This window comes from Styela clava, chromosome 10, assembly GCF_964204865.1.
Source record: "Styela clava chromosome 10, kaStyClav1.hap1.2, whole genome shotgun sequence".
NCBI lineage: Eukaryota > Metazoa > Chordata > Ascidiacea > Stolidobranchia > Styelidae > Styela > Styela clava.
Window position 1 is genome coordinate 15,874,263 of NC_135259.1, and position 17,317 is coordinate 15,891,579.

The 17,317-nt window shown below is 34.7% G+C and overlaps 4 protein-coding genes across 4 annotated transcripts; 1 reads left to right on the forward strand and 3 right to left on the reverse strand.

The window, feature by feature from the left end:
- Window positions 1-22: 22 nt before the first annotated feature.
- On the forward strand, window positions 23-4,029 carry LOC144428031 (G-protein coupled receptor GRL101-like). The gene is made up of 7 exons (XM_078116672.1): window positions 23-168; window positions 231-356; window positions 781-882; window positions 949-1,170; window positions 1,252-1,397; window positions 1,657-1,803; window positions 2,184-4,029. The coding sequence occupies exons 1-7, from the start codon at window positions 23-25 to the stop codon at window positions 2,249-2,251; spliced, it is 957 nt and encodes a 318-aa protein (XP_077972798.1). The 3' UTR covers window positions 2,252-4,029.
- Window positions 3,875-7,065, reverse strand: LOC144428373 (uncharacterized). The gene is made up of 3 exons (XM_078117498.1): window positions 4,801-7,065; window positions 4,372-4,485; window positions 3,875-4,005 (listed from the first exon to the last, which is right to left on the reverse strand). Exons 1-3 carry the CDS (start codon window positions 6,788-6,790, stop codon window positions 3,920-3,922), a joined length of 2,190 nt encoding a protein of 729 aa, XP_077973624.1. The 5' UTR covers window positions 6,791-7,065; the 3' UTR covers window positions 3,875-3,919.
- Window positions 7,066-10,874: 3,809 nt separating this feature from the next.
- LOC120338452 (uncharacterized) lies at window positions 10,875-14,280 on the reverse strand. Its single transcript, XM_039406470.2, has 6 exons — window positions 13,958-14,280; window positions 13,455-13,588; window positions 12,332-12,414; window positions 11,899-11,967; window positions 11,743-11,826; window positions 10,875-11,641 (listed from the first exon to the last, which is right to left on the reverse strand). The coding sequence occupies exons 1-6, from the start codon at window positions 14,048-14,050 to the stop codon at window positions 11,487-11,489; spliced, it is 618 nt and encodes a 205-aa protein (XP_039262404.2). The 5' UTR covers window positions 14,051-14,280; the 3' UTR covers window positions 10,875-11,486.
- A 252-nt stretch (window positions 14,281-14,532) lies between these two features.
- Window positions 14,533-17,311, reverse strand: LOC144428281 (uncharacterized). The gene is made up of 3 exons (XM_078117287.1): window positions 17,170-17,311; window positions 16,218-16,323; window positions 14,533-15,788 (listed from the first exon to the last, which is right to left on the reverse strand). The coding sequence occupies exons 1-3, from the start codon at window positions 17,284-17,286 to the stop codon at window positions 15,595-15,597; spliced, it is 417 nt and encodes a 138-aa protein (XP_077973413.1). The 5' UTR covers window positions 17,287-17,311; the 3' UTR covers window positions 14,533-15,594.
- Between the last annotated feature and the right edge of the window lie 6 nt (window positions 17,312-17,317).

The following is a 17,317-nucleotide window of genomic DNA, read 5'->3' on the forward strand; positions in this document are numbered from 1 at the left end:
CATATGCATGAAGAGTTTGACAATGCAAGGTGAGTACTGCAAAGAAGATGTAGAATGGAGAAGTGGAATTACCTGTTCTGCTATTGGAGCTTTGCTTATGATTGGAACAGAGTCTTCGGTTTTTACTCTCACGATCATTACAGGATTTAGAGTACATACTGTTCTCAGGTAAATAACACCGTAAAATTGCTTACATTATTGCCGTGCGTTGATATAAATATATATTTCAGACCATTTGTTGAAGTTAGCCTCAGAACAATCCGTTATTTTATTGTATTGTCATGGACTCTTGCTATTGCTATTGCTGTGATTCCGTTGTTGCCAGTTACTGAAGACTACTTTGTGAACAATGTGTGGTATGAGAAAAATTTTTGTTGAATATTGTGTGAAAAAAATATAAAATGTTCTCTGTCATATGTATTAGTTACTCTATTATTAGAATTTTTTGGTTATCATGGGTCGGCATTTCCTCGAATTCCTTCTTTTCAAATAAATTTTTTCTTTCTGTCGGAACCTCAGATTCTAATAAAAGTTACGTGTACACTTTTTGGCCACCATAATAAAGTCTTTGTTAGAATATATGCTTGACAAGAATTGGCATTTTTTAGAAATCTGAACTTTTCTGTGATAAAGTGTTTTTCAAACTTGGGCTACTCAGTCGGTATTCCACAAAATTGTTTTTACTGAGATCTCAATCAATGTCCACCAAGAGTTACAGTAGGCGATCTACTGATATTGCGCAAATATTTGCTGACAATGACAAACAATTTACAATTTCAGGTTGAGTCAAAATCCATTTTTTTCAATAATCAACAAAAACGAAATAAGGGGAATAAATCAATGGATTTCAACAATACAAACTGAAGATAAAGATAATTTAACGTAAGGCAATTTTTTAATTGATATAGCATTCAAAAATATTATGTTTAACATTTTGTTTTTTAACAGATTAAGTGACTCATGGTCAGCATTGGAAACTATGCTCAAAAGACTAAATCCTAAATTCAATATTGACCGGAAGTTTGGATATTACTCAACTCATACCGTTTGTCTCCCGACAGTATTTCCAAATCCAATGAAAGATATGGCATGGGGTTATTCACTAATCTTTCTCATCGTCAATTTCTTGGCCTTTTTTGTAATTTCAGTCGGATATTTTGTGATATATAGGTAAGAACAACAAATTGATTACTGAGTTTTCAAAGTGTGTTCATCGCATAAAAAAGTGTAAAATTTTCATATTACCGACAGAAAATCAATTCGAGGAAATAAAGCATTGACCAACCAACAGTTAAAGGAAAGAGCAAAATCCATGCAGAAAAAAGTTACCGTGATCATCATAACAGATTTGTTGTGTTGGATGCCAATTTGTATCATGGGATTTCTACAAGTTGCTGGTAACTATATCGCGAGAAAACTCAATTGTGGCCATGTACTGTGAGGAAATATAGCTTAATAGCATTACCAATTTATATAAAAAAAATCTGGTTATACGTATAAATAGAAAAATAATTAGGTTATGTAAAAAGTTTTCAAAGCGAGGCATAACCTTAAATTTACTTTGATGATTGCAATGACAATTGTAATATATATTACAAATTATCTATTTGCAAGAACATTATGAATAATGCTTTAATCATTTATTTTTTCATGAAGGCATAGATATACCAAACGACGCTTATCTTCCTGTTGGGCTAATGATCATACCAATCAACAGCATGATAAATCCTATGTTGTATTACGCTCCTCCCACACCTATCAAATATATTATGGCTTCGTTCACCAGAAAAAGAGTTCATGCAAGTAAGTATGCAAAATTTGTATTAAACCGAAGTAAGAAAATTGGTAAGTAAATGATTTTTGAAATTACCCGGCAAAACTCCACATATATAGCAATTTCCCAGTTTTGAAAAATGTTCCAAATTTTTTTTATTTTCCGGGGAGACTTTAGTGAAAGTCGAATAGGCAACCGGTGCTGCGTTAGACCTTCTTGTGCATATATTTGAGTATCGCTTCATTGTTGAACACGGCAATTTATTCTTGCTATTTTCCAAATTACTTCATACCAATGTTTAACTCTAGCACTAGCTTCATCTATTGCAGTTTGATGTATTGTAATATGATGGTAATAATTAATTTACTTTACCTAAATGTTCATTATTCGTCGTATCATTGTGCTTCAGAACACAAGCATGCAGCCGAAACCCCACAAAAGAAAATTGACAAAAATGGAAAACAACATGAAAATTGAACAAGTATAGGTATCTTGGCGAAAGAGCACTTCTAAATAGATTGAAAAACATGGACGACTTTGTTACATGGGCAACATATAAAATTGACAATTTTACTTCTCAAACATGAAATATTTAGAGACACAGTTTCAGTATTGAAATTTTGGTACTCCCGTAGTATGTGTACCAAGTTAGGGTTAGGCCATAATTTTATTCCTATTTTCCTTATTAGTGTGGGGACTGACTGTGTTAGCCAAGAGAATATGCCCATAGGTTGCCGTCCCTCTACCCAACTTGATGTAAAGTAGGCGAACAAAATCAGTTATCTCCATATTGGTACACATACTTCTAGAGCGCCGAAATTATTCCTGTTAGGATACTGTTCAAAATTTGAGGACTAAAGTTCAAATATTATTGAGTTTCGACTTTTGTGAACAAGGCAACATACTAATATTTGATATTTGTCAGTAATTTCATTATAAATATTAAGTTGAAAATGTTCTGCAATTAATCGATGAAATCTCACTTTTCGGGATAGATTGTAGAATTCTTTCCAATTCTAAATAGATGAAAGTTTGCTTTGTATGTTTATATATTAACTCAATATTATTTAGTTTATATTATTCAGTTTGCCCAAATGTAAATTTTTTTGTTATCTAATTATTTTCGTCATTATGTCGTCATCTAAATTTCGAAAACATTTGCACGATGAAACCAGGGATTGCGGCCATGGTTCAATAAAAACACTTGCAATCAGAATCTGTCTTTCAGAGAAGTGTACAACATTCAACGAAAGTTTGACTATGGGATTAAATTGCAGTTTAATTTGCATTGTTATTTTGTGGTTAAGTTATATTTTGCCATGTGTCTCCTGTTTTAATTTGATATGTCATAGTTACTTCTATCGCAACCTTCTATTTCCAAATTGGAGAACTGATTCAGGTTGTCAGCTTTCTCTCCGAGTTAATTCGATATAATTTGTCTTTCTTCGACTTAGTGTTTGATGTTATAAATCATGTTTGATCATGCTGGACTAAGAGTCCTAAAATGGAAAACTATTATGGTAAAATATTGTGAAATCGTCAAGAGCAACATCTAAATTAGCGTAGGCGATCACCCAATGGAATAATCACAAAACCAATTACAGAAGCAAGACATTTCGTAACTCAATTTCAATTTTTGCCCCATCGAAAATCACCCCATTTGTTATTGTTCACTTAGATCTTCGCTGTCGTAACGTAACAACAAATTCTTGATCTATCAATTCTAATATTTTGCCGTTATACCGTTACCACGCATAAAAAGTTGACAACCACTGCTATCGATCACTGATCTTCAATCTACTAGAACATGACATGTAGAAATATATATATATTTATTAATTTTAATTTTTCGACATTTTTCAGTTTATTCTACAATTCACTATTACTTACAGCATTACCAATGACAATTCGCGATTAGTTATCGAGCGAGCAAACTGGCGACAAAGTTTTAAACGGAGCAATGCATTGCAACCTTCAAATTTGTCCAATTGTCGGCTTTGTTAATGCTTATTATATTGCGCATTTACAGTTTCTTGAGAAATTTGTAAATCATCGTTGACGTGTTTCTACGGCCTAACACTACCAATATTTTACTGCCCAGAAATCGTGACCCCTTACTCATTTCAATCAATACCAAGTTTTCTGTCAAGTGTCTTTGTATTTTTCTTCACATTTTGCAACAATGTATAGTGTTTCTTTAAAAATATCTTCTAATTGTAAATACTGAAGAACTGTAAAATAAAATAAAGTGTACATTAGAGCATATTTTAAATGTTTAAAAGTTAATCGAGTCGTAGATGATACAGATCATCAAATTCGTATACGTATTCAGCGAACCCAACTTTAGATCGAGTTTCGATCAGAATTGCAATATGCCTTCTGAATTCTAGTAACTAATTGAAGGTGGATATATTTCAATAAATTGCTTTCATTTCATTAGTTTTTAATTTTCTTCTGAGCTCATTCCGGTTTTATTACTTGTGAATTGACTGAATAAAAACGCCACCGCATGGTTTTCTACAACAGTTGTTTCCGTCAGAAAGGTGCTCATTCAGCGGTAAATTACCCGTACTAAGTGGTATGTACATTTATGTTACCTGTGTATGCCGTTCCACCAATTACACCAAGTAACAGTAATATGTTGATCATCATCAGTATAACAGAAATATTACGATATCTTCTCGCAATGTCCCGCACTTCACCGATTTCGTCTGAAAATATTTTCACGCTTATTTTGGAAGATTTTTATGATTAAAATAAAAAAATAAAAACGTTGATCCTAACTTGTCTAAAACTGATTATATAACCAAAACTGAATTTGTTGACACAATGAGCTAGCTATTCGTATTTAAACAAATATAAAATAGATGGAGCTTAGCATATTGATAAGCTAATTCAATAGTTTTATCAATTAGCATAAGAGGTATGGCGCAATCGAGAAGGAAAATTCACCAGAATTTCTGTTGTACTACAAATAATTATTTTATGTATATCTCAAATCGATAGAAAATATGTATTGTACCTACCTTTCAAATAGGCTTGATAGGTGGAGTAGTCGGTAGCATGAGACATCACACTTTCTTTATCTGCCAAACTGCGTTCTTCAACTTGTGTTTCAGCATCATATTTGCCGATGTTGGGACAAGGAAATTTACAAACTCTCACACCCTCTTCGCCAATCGGATGAAGTGGGGACACGCATTGTACTGAAACGTCTAAATGTGGGTATCTCGAGGTATGATCAAATTCTGACAAATTCCGCTCTGACAAATTCTGCTCAACCGGCAGTAGCGGATTTTTTTCAGTGGTGTCGTCCTCTTTGTGAACGTTAGTAGATAAAAAGTCTGGAGATTGAGGTTTGAATCCTTCCACTATAAGCTCTCCCGCCAGAAATGACGTCAGAGATGATTGTTGTACTGGAAAATCATCTCGATTTCCCTGCAATGAAGCAACTTTCTTCACAATGATGTCTTCTGAAACCCTGCTGTCAAGTTCCATTTCGCTTTCGTCATCTAAAAAATTGTCATTCATTTCGTTGATAACTTCTGCAAATTCAGCTTTCATGCTCTTTCTCCTAATGACGTCACTGTTTTTTCTAACCACTGGAGAAACTTTTTCTTCAGATATTTTATTCTCGGATAGAAGAAAGTCACGTGAAGTTCTTTTAAAAAAACCTAAGACCGATGTTTGATCCGCAATATCGTCAGTAGATGAGTCACCACTTTCTTGATTCGTTTCTCCGAGTGTGCTACTTCTCCTCTGTACAATAGAATTGATAGTAGACAAAATAACTTGGTCACTCTGATCTGTTCCACTGACGTTATGAAACGTTTTTTCAGTCGTAATTTCTGAAATTGTACCGTCCTTCAAATGATCTCCAATCTCAAGCATATCACTACTTCGCTTAAACATACCGTTTGCTGAATTAGTGGGTGTATTTGACTTCTCTATATTGAGGCTTATAACACTTCTTTTATGCGTTTCACTCAACTTGCTATCAAGTATTTCTTCATTAAGATCTTCCGCGCTGCCGGTAGAATGCTTTGCGCTGTGTTCGAGGGAAGTCTCCCTCAATATATTGTTGCTTTCGGGATCCACAATCGATCTGGTGTTTTCTTCTTTCGAGGTTGTAACATCAGTCAACGCAAAGTCAAGGGTGTTCTTTTTCAAGCGCGATTTGCCTGTAATATTCGATAATTCATTTCTGGATGATACTTTAAAGTTGGGATTTGGACCGCCATTGAACCTACAGCATTCTTCAGCTCTGCAGGGAAGATCTTTCGAAGATCTTCCATTTTTGGACCGTCGTTCTTGGGATAAAATTTTTCTAGATATATCAACCGAAGACTCTGATTTTCCACTGTCGAAAATTTCAATATCTTTTCTTGATTTTTCGATATATTCTTTTTCGTTGTCACCTACGGTCTCATAATTTGCATCGCTACCTCCGAAGGAATTTACATCAATTGACATAGAGCTTTTCTCGTTTTCAAGACGTTTTAAGATTGGCATTCTATGGTATTTTACACGCATTTCGTGTACTTCTGACAGATCATCTTCAGGCATAGATAGCTCATGTCGTGTCGAAATTTCCCTTCCTTTCAAATCTGTACTCAACTTGTTGGATATTTTGTTCACTACAGCACAATCTAATGAACTTAGGTTCCCGGATGTACCTGGTCCATCATCTGGAATTCTTACTAAATTTCCGCAACCAGTTTTTACCATTTGTCCTGCAGTGGAATTGTTCTCCAGACCTTCGACGTCCCGACAACAAATGTTATCCGCACGACAAGGTCCGTCTTTTTTGTTCAACTTGGTTTCCGAGCTCGTGGTTCCAGTTTGTAAATGTTGACTCGGTTCGGTACCATGTAAATATTGCTTAATTTCTACGCTTGCTCTACGTAGAAAAGACAACAGCAACGGATCTTTATTTGATTGGGTCAAAATTTTTGAACCCTCCAACTTTGCAATCGATTGGGTATTCGGGTTGCCGTTTTCCATGACATCAAACATCAAAAACTCACGATATGCTATTATAAATAATTTGAATACTTTGCAAAAAAGTTAACATACAGTTGTGATGTCATAATCACATTAATATTATGCTACGAGACGCATTTCGAAACCCGGCCAGTTTTATTTGTAAATACCCAGGTAATTTTCGATGTTCACATTGTTTGTCAATTACAATTAGCAGAACGCGACAGCTCACATGCCTCCATACCAACAGCATTTTAGGGGTTTCCAAATTATAGTTTGCTTTACTTGAAAACGTGATGTTATTTGTACACTGTTTGATCGTGACCAATGAACGTTCAACTTAACTCGCATTTGCATCAAGTTTTATAAGTTTTCTTCGTTCTCGGTGCCAAAAGTGTTTCATTATCACTGCAAATCCAAACCCAAACACTCAAAAACATCCTTTTTGCTTCCTAAAATTAGATATAAAACGAATTCGACTTGCCTAAGTAACGATGCAGTAATTTGACCATGGCTGCCGATCCAATAATTGTGACAGAACAAATAAACGGATAACACCTGGTTTTGTTTTTACCAGTAAAAGAAATGCAAAAACTGTACCGAACAATAACCGAAGTAACCTAGCTTGAATGACATTTTGCAGTACATATATATGTATAATGCATGCATCAGTGCTCCCTTTGTGCGTAAGATCATTGCTATTTGAACTCGATAAATTATCTCATATGACGTTTTTGGAACGACAATTATTAAAATAAAATAAAATGAAATAAAAAAAAACTCATAGTAACAGTTTATGATATAGAGAAACATAAATCAGGAGTAATGTCGAAACATTCGCCTTTCCTTCTTTCCTTGGCGAACAATGCTCGCAATTAGCATCGTCTCCAACCTTATGAGAATGAACAGGTTTTGTTGTTTTCTGCACATCATTCACTTGCTCCGGTTTTCCAGATTCGAATTGAGACTCCGACTTTGCCACAAACCCTGTTTCTTCGACGACAGTTGGCATCTAAATGTTGTTGAGAAATTAACGGAATAACGTATAAGTATAAGTATTTCAGAGTGAAGTGTCAAAGGAAGTGCAATAGTAATATGCGAGTTGCGATACTATCGGTGATTTTTTAGCTTCGAGCAATCATATTTGCATTGATATTCCTTGTAGAATGGTTTCATCGTTAGTTTTTTTACATTAAGTTTCTGTTCCGTGGATGCGCACAACAGCTCGACAGACGGTCTTTGACTACTGCGCCTTTTCAAATCTTTTGTAGTGAATTGATGTTATTTATGCAGCTTCGTGAGTCTCGTGACAGAAAATATTCACTCAAACAATATTGATCAATTTGTAAAAACAAGGTCACGCAAAGTTATGCGTTTGAATCCCCAGCTTGTCATTTCATTTTATAACTTTCAGACTCGTTTCAACAAATTCGCAATGCAAAGGATTCTGGAGATTGAGATGATTGTAATGGAAGTCCGACTGACCATGGCAGTTTGATAAATCTTAATTGATTTATAGAATTACTGGACCAATCGTTTTCAAGTTCTCATTCAAGAGGTAAGGAATATATGCAATGCAGGCCGCCAGTTTCAAACGAGGACCGGTAACTTTCACGCTAATATATCTGGCATATTGTCTCGATTCAAGAGTGTTTTTATTTCCAGTCCACTCGTAATATTAACAACGACTTATTCTGATCAATATCACGATTCAGAATCGAATATATTTCTCAAGTAAGCAATTTCAACGAATTCGAAGACATGCAAACGAATTCGAAACATGCAAAATAAAAGGCATGAATAATGTTTATAAGATGTCATGAAAGCGAAGCAAAATTCGACGATTTTAGTTGGATTTTGTCAAGACAAATTGCCCATAAATTACGAAAATTCAAGGTTTTGTCTATTCATATAAGGTTGACGAAATATCAGGCAAACATACCCAGGAAAGGGTTATATGCAAAACTACAACAATGAAACTTTGCATTGCCAAATGCGACCATGACTAATCCTTCAAAAATGTGTAATTAGAAATAATTCTCTCAAAAACAGCAACGTTTTTTTATGTTATGAAATTGGGAGGGTGAAGGCACTTCATAAAAGTAAATTTTATTTGCATAGGATTCGATAATTGGCTATAAAATTGTTATATTTTCCGATATCATAATATTATATATACCATTCTCGAATTCCAGATGAAACAACTCGATAAAATTTCGGCATAACAATTATATCAGAATAAATTAATAGTGAGAGTTGAATTATTTGATAAAAATGTCACTTGCATTGCAAAAGATTGAAAAGACAAAAAGTTGACTTGACCTAATGGCCAATTAATCTTTGTTATTTAGTATAAATTTGAGGCGCAATAAAACAAAATGTAAATTGTCATTCTTACGTTTCTAAAAATACACATCTCTTGGGTAAATAGGAAGTCACAATTCATAGCAGTACAGAAAGATTGTTGCATTATGCCCACATACTGTGCACAGTATGACTACATGCTATTGCAACCAGAGTAAACCTACTATATAAAGAAATAATACAAACACAGATACGGATGACGAGAAGTTCATTGAAGATAGGACCTCTATATGAGTATACCGAAAGATTATGTTTTTATTACCATGCATAACTTTATATTTTTATCCAATATAACAATAAAATAGACCAACTCCATATCGTCACGCTAATAACCGAATTGCGTAAGTCATTTTTAGCAGTTTTGAGAAAAACGTAAAAAACTTCCTAATGAATTTGTTATGCAATTGAGAGTCAATAATTTGCCATGGTTCAATTTTTTGATCGTAGCCGGATTTAGGTTAGTTTGTATGACGAAGTTAAGTGACGTCATAATGACGCACTGTGACTTAGGCAGAAATGTGTCTATGACTTGGGGACATACGCAATTTTGCAACTTCACTATATGCACCAGTCCTGAAAACTTAACATTCCAAAAACAAATGTAATTCCCAGTATCTACAATGTCTAATCCCCAAAATAGCTAATCAGTTTCAATTACATTATTTTTTATTTTTAAAAATATATATTTCATCAATATAACACGTTCTGCACACCCACCGGAATAGGACTAAGATTAAATATAAAGAATAAAACAGCAATGCACCCAATATAAAAGCCAACCAAGGTAAATTGGACTCGGACATTGAATATCACAAGTGCACGTCTTCCTATACTGTAGTAAAAATCAAATTAATACGCGCTAAGCTAGAATCCGAGATGCAAAAACTCGAAAATACTTCGCCGAAGTTATTTTGCCTTTGTGACGTCACAATAGTACTGCGGTAAATGATAATTCATTATGACGAAACAATTACACAAATGTGCATGTCATACTAAATCTCCATTTTTATGGGTTTCGGAATTCCTAAAATAAAATCTGAGTTAACAGACAGGTGCGCAGCATTACATAAATACCTATTTTATAAAAAACTCAAAATCGCCAAAAATGACTTACGCAATTCGGTTATTAGCGTGACGATATGACGATTCCAACTGGGATCGGCTTGGGATCGATACAGCTTACCGATCGCTTATGAGAAACAAGTAAATGCCTTTTTTGTTTGATTTCGAGTGGATTGCAACCAGAATAACATTAGTCATTTTGCAGGGTTAGAGAATGTAAAATGCCGATAAAATTCACCTCATAAATGTATGAGAGTCCGATATCCTGATGGGAGCAAACCTTTGCTATGAGTTTTCACATAAAAATATTTGGTATACGCTAAACACACGAAGCTCTAAAGTTGTAAACAGTCTGTGATCCTACAACAGCAATATTCTTGACAATTTAGCAAAATATTCTTTTGCAACAAATCAAACCGAATTTTTGAAATTTAAGAACTAGAAGAATATGTCTTATTCATTAGGGGAAAGGCAGGTTAGTTGACTCGCTAGTTTAGTTGATACAGAGCTCCTCACGTTTCGTTTGATGCGAAGAATATACTTTACCCATTCCAACGACGACTTTATCCTACTCATGACATGCGTAGTTTTCACACAACATCTCCGTTGAATAACATTTTTCAATCTACTCATCTCTGTTTCGTTTAAATCACGCGTGACAACAAATCAAATGTCAAAAACACTAAGTATACACTGTTATAATTATTTATTTTCGAACCTATCCCAAGTGCAAGAAATAAAGTGACTAAAAGAGACACATTAAGCTTTTTAACATTAGGCTTTATGGAAAATGCAGTCATCAGAGCATAAAATCACATTTTTCGCGGTTTAGGTAAAATTATGTATTGTTTGGCGTGTACCATGCAAGATTCACATTTTGTAGTAGTTTCTTACTTCCGTTGATGTAAACAGTAGTTAATTTTTTCTTACGCGAAACAACTTTGAAAACAGGAAATCTATTTCCCCCCTTTTTTTTTGCTTTCGCTGTTCTTGCACAATATCTCGCCGTTAGACGGATTAATTTTAACAATATTCACTTCGACAAATCTGCAATCGCTTGCCTTGCTAACTGACGAAAAATATATAATTGTTATTTGAAAATACTAATCTAACCAAAATTACAAAAATTATATGATTTTGTGCTCCAGTGACCACATTCCTCATGATGTTAGAAACTGTTCATGCAACTTCATTTATTCTTCATTCGGAATAACTTTGATCTATTCATTGAGAATGTATATATTCCCATTGACTAATTGAACATGTGCTAGTATATTTAAATGAATGTTCGTATTTAAATATGTCATTTCATAAAGTCACGAGGTTCGACTTCACCACATCGATACGTTTTCATTGATCTCGTATCAACATTATTTGCAGCAGAAAATCTTTTGAAAAATTCTATCTGTTTTGAAGTAATTGTAGGTGTTCGAGCCCAAATTTCCATTGTGTAAGTACCTGCAATTATTGTATTTTACAAAACAATGTTATCTACTCTGTGTTATTTGACATTTCCGTAGAAAAATAGCGAAGACGAAAAATTAAAAACCAGAGCTTACCGTCCAAAAATATCGTCGAGCAACCGAAAAACGTCGCATAGTCAGTCCAACAAATATGTGGGTGTGTATTAAACCATTGTAGCTCTACAAAAACAAAGATATTCGTGACAAAATGTCTTTAGAGAATACATCCCATTGTAAGATGATTCGGCCAACCTGTTTTTGAATTATCGGATGAAATTGGGTCGCTTTGCAGAGATGAATCCAATTTGTTCCAAGCGCCTCCTGAAACAAAAAAATGCCATATATCACGTTATAGGCACACATCGGATAGTAGGAATAGATCAAATAGAATTTACATTCTATCACGGGGGAGAGGAAAATAGATGGGACGGCTCAATCATATTGCGACCCACGGCCTCTCGTCCGGCTACCAGTCCATGGCAGCAAACTCTACGCCTCCAGAGAAATGGGGAATAAACATACGAATCATTGCTTTTAATATGATGATTGATTATTGTAGAATAAAGCTGGGGAATAACGTCACCGGGTGCGGAGTAACCGAACACAGAGCAAATCTTATCCTCGGACAGCAGAGCGGATTTTACTTCACTTCAAAGTGAAAAATTATTCTAATATTTAGTCTTACTCATGTGGGGGTGAGCATAGAAACGATTACTTGAATCTACTCCGAGATCTTCAACTATTGAACTGGCTGCTTTCGAATCATTTCTGCAAAAAGAGATAATAGAATATATACTTTACTATAATTTCAACAAGAGAGAGGTGGTTTTTAAACTCTCAGCGCAGCGGAACCATAATCAATCACACCAGAGGTTAGACAGTCCTCAAAATTTATACACACCGTAATCAATCGAATTGGCATACTGTTAGCCACGGCAAATTAAACATGTTAGGAATAAATGATGATATATATATATATATATATATATATGGATATAATATCCTAAATTAGTGTTGAAACTTTATCTCTAATTGCGACACACTTTTATTTGTCAATTAAATCAGAAAATTTAAATCAAACCGACACAACACCATATCAATAAAGTGTCTGAAAGCAAACAACTTTAAAAAAGCTGAAAAGCAACAACCAAGAAGACATAGACGGATCGTCGTGACTTGCTAAGAATGAATTACAGTGATGAAATAGAGTTATGAATAATATCTAGAAGAGTCGTTGCCAATTTCGAAACTAGAAAGGCTTACTTAGATGTGACATGATATATAAATATATATATATATAAGTTATTTTATGTGGCTTCATTCACTTATTATTCATTAAACATCGAAGGCAAGTGGCTTTCGTAGCCGATGCCTTCATCTATTATATATAAATATATATATATGATATACACAGTGGTGGAATTCAGCCGGTTCGCACCGATTCTATAGAACCGTCTCACGGAATTTTATGAGATCAGCGAACCGGTTAGCATTACTGGTTACTGTCAATGTTCTGTTTGTAACAGAACCGGCTGGAAAATATGACTTTTGTGAAGGAACCGGCTGACGAAAAATTTGAATCCCACCACATGCACCACACCACTGGATATATATATACAGTGGTGGAATTCAGCCGGTTCGCACCGGTTCTATAGACCGTCTCACGGAATTTTATACCGGTTAGCATTACAAAAAAATAACATGTAACAGAACCGACCGAGAAATATGACTTTTGTGATGGAACCGGCTGACAAAAAATTTGAATCCAACCACTGTATATATATATATATATTCATTGTAATACATACGCGGGAAAATTATAAAAGGAGCCACTTTTCAGTTGTGTTCCAGTAACTTCAATTGGTGAAAATACATGACATTTCCAAACATTCTCCCAGATAGTTGTTGTACTGAAAAATGCTGAAAACCAGACCCCATTCATCTACAACAAATGATAACACTCTCTGAAATTTTAGCAATACTGTCGCATACAATCGCCTAAAATGTGACCAAAGTCGAAATGTACGTGAAAAAGAGGCGCTGTCTGCGAAATAGGCGACTTATTACTTCATGCCATATTAGATTCTGCCTTGACTCTTTATAAATAGCCCGTTCGCTTAGTAATCATTACTGTTTTAGCAAATGGTACAATAAAGAAATGACATCAGTTATATAGTTGAGAGATCATTTTCATGTTTGTATTACTAAATGGGCGCCTGAAAAATCGGCTCTCTCGCTGTGCAAGTATTTGTTTTGTCGAATAACACCAGGACAACGACTCGAACAACACCCTCAATTTAAGATAGCTTACCTTCGACCAGTCAATAATGTTTGAAATCTTCACACTTTCACCCGCTACGGTTAGCAAACATAAAATACACCATCGCAACATTGCACCATGCATAATAAGTTTCGGTTCCGTGGATGCGCACAACAGCTCGACAAACGGTCTTTGACGACTGTGCCCTTTTCAAATCTTTTGTAGTGAATTGATGTTCGTTATGCAGCTTCGTGACAGAAAATATTCACTCAAACAATATTGATCAATTTGTAAAAACATGGTCACGCAAAGTTATGCGTTGGAATCCCCAGCTTGTCATTTCATTTTATAATTTTCGGGCTCGTTTCAACAAATTCGCAATGCAAGAGATTGAGATGATTGTAATGAAAGTCCGACTAACCATGGCAGTTCTATGAATCGTAATTGATTTGTAGAATTACTGGACTAAACGTTTTCAAGTTCTCATTCAAGAGGTAAGGAATATATGCAATGCATCTAGGCCGCCAGTTTCTAACGAGAACCGGTAACTTTCACGCTAATATATCTGGTGTATTGTCTCGATTCGATACTGTTTTTATTTCTAATTACACAGTCCACTCGTAATATTAACAACGACTTATTCTGATCAATACCTCGATCCAGAATCAAATATATTTCTCAAGTAAGCAATTTCAACGAATTCGACGAGACCATGCAAAATAAAACGCATGAATAATGTTTATAAGATGCCATGTAAGCGAAGCAAAATTCGACGATTTTAGTTGAATTTGGTCAGAACAAATTGCCAATAAATGACGAAAATTCAAGGTTTTGTCTATTCATATAAGGTTGACGAAATATTAGGCAAACATACCCGGAAAATGTTATATGCAAAACTACAACAATGAAACTTTGCATTGCCAAATGCGACCACGACTAATCCTTCAAAAACGTGTAATTAGAAATAATTCTCTCAAAAACAGCAACGTTTTTTTATGTTACAAAATTGGGAGGGTGGAGACACTTCATAAAAGTAAATTTGATTTGCATAGGATTGATAATTGGTCATAAAATTGTTATATTTTCCGATATCATAATATTATATATACCATTCTCGAATTCCAGATGAAACAACTCGATAAAATTTCGGCATAACAATTATATCAGAATAAATTAAAAGTGAGAGTTGTCACTTGCATTGCAAAAGATTAAAAAGTTGACTTGACCTAATGGCCAATTGTTGCATGACAATTAATCTTTGCTATTTAGTATAAATTTGAGGCGCAAACAAACAAAATGTAAATGGTCATTCTTGCGTTTCTAAAAATACACATCTCCTGGGTAAATAGGAAGTCACAATTCATAGCAGTACAGAAAGATTGTTGCATTATGCCCACATACTGTGCACAGTATGACCACATGCTATTGCAACCAGAGTAAACCTACTATATAAAGAAATAACACAAACACAGGATTCAAAATTTTTGAGCCTACAAATGGGTCACTGGCTTACATGAAAGTCAGATTATCCAAAATATTGCGCCAGATAGTGTAGAAAAAGTTGAATTACCATAGAGGAATTAGTCTAGACTTGACAATCCTGTAGTAGACATAACATACCATGAAACTATTGTAACTTCATGTTTAATTTAAAGGAGTCAGTGACTTATTATGATGAAAAAAGCCAATTAATCGCTTTTCTCTTTTCTTGACCTCGAATTAGTGAGTGAAACAAAAAGCAGAAGGATGCACAACACAATGGGTACTGCTATAATTTGAGTTTGGTCTTTTAGCCTGTAATGTATGTAAGACTGCATTGCCATCACTCCCGCTAATATGAAACTTGCGACCCCTGTCAATTGGTTCGATAACATGAGGCAACCTGGAAAACAACAAAAATGAGATGATGAAACTTTGATAGGGGATTCTGACAACATCATGACGGTGGCTACTATCACACATCTCAAAACTCTGACACTAAGACAATAAGGAAATTGGGTAAATTAACAGAAAAAGAGTGTCATATTCAAATTTTTGCCACAGAGAGTAATAGGTAACACCTTTTTTATTATTCGAGTTAAATTACTCAGGGAGTCGAGACACATATTTACGCTCTCATGGTAAGATCATTCACGATACATACATGAAAATGGCACCCACATGTAACATAGGATGCAATTTCAGAATGTTTTTTCATTACCAGTATTTTACTCGAGTAATTGACAGATTACGAGGATTGTTGAGAGAGTACTAGCATGCTGATACAAATACTTCACAACAAAAAAAATAGTATATATATAAAGCATCATACCGCATATAAATTCTGTGTATCCAATAAACGACATATATTGTACAGATGTGCATTTGATGAAGGAACGAAATGGTGCAACTCTTAAATATTTCCCAAAATCTCTGGCCTAAATAAATTGAAAATTCGTAATGAGAAAATTCACAACGCTTAATGAATCACAAAAGTCCTAAGTTTTCTGTGTATTATATATTACTCGCAACAAAGATACAAAAAGAGAATATGAAACTATCTTTCATATGTAGGCACTATGTTGTCACAAAGGATGATATCCGAAACCGAATAATCAATTCGTTTACATTTTTATTTAATTTTATAATCAGACAATGTAAATCGTAGAAGCGGGTTGAATTTAAAATTGCGATAGAGTTGAGATAAACAGTGATTGAAATATTTTTTTCATTTTTAAAGAAGTTTTCAGAAATTAAATAAAACTATTCTAGTCATAATTTAGGATTTCAAATGCTCGAAATGACACTTTTCGAATGAAACTATTCCAGGTCGATCCTAACATAAGAAGATATCGTATTATTGTGTATCATTAAAATGTTCGTACATTCTATGCATTTTGGACGGATTGCCACTAGTTTGTAAGTTACAATCATTATTTACTGAAGGATATCAAAGAAAGACCTTATAAATTTATCCCCTCGGCAGTGATATTCGGCATCGGATTCGCAGGGCGATCTCATGGGGGGTAAATATGTGCAAGAGGATTGTTGGACTCTTCGCCGTAGTAATGTGGCTCATGTTACCGCTGGTCAGTTACGGCTTCCTCCACCATCAAGCCCATGCATCCGGAACAAATACCTGGCTAACTAATCCCATACCATACATGAACAGGTAACCGGACGAGAGGCCGTGGTTCGCTACATGATTAAGCAGTGTTATCTTCTTTCCTTTCCCTCAGGATGAATATGTAAATCCTATCCTAAATACTGGTTTCCATACATACCAGCTCCTTATGAGTGTCAGGAACCAATGCAAGTCCAAGTCTGGGCATCAACGTAGCTCCAGCACATATGAAAAGAACTCCGAGTACAACTCGAGCACTTGTGGTCAACTTAGACATCGTTACTTATTAGTGACTGATTACACCTAAT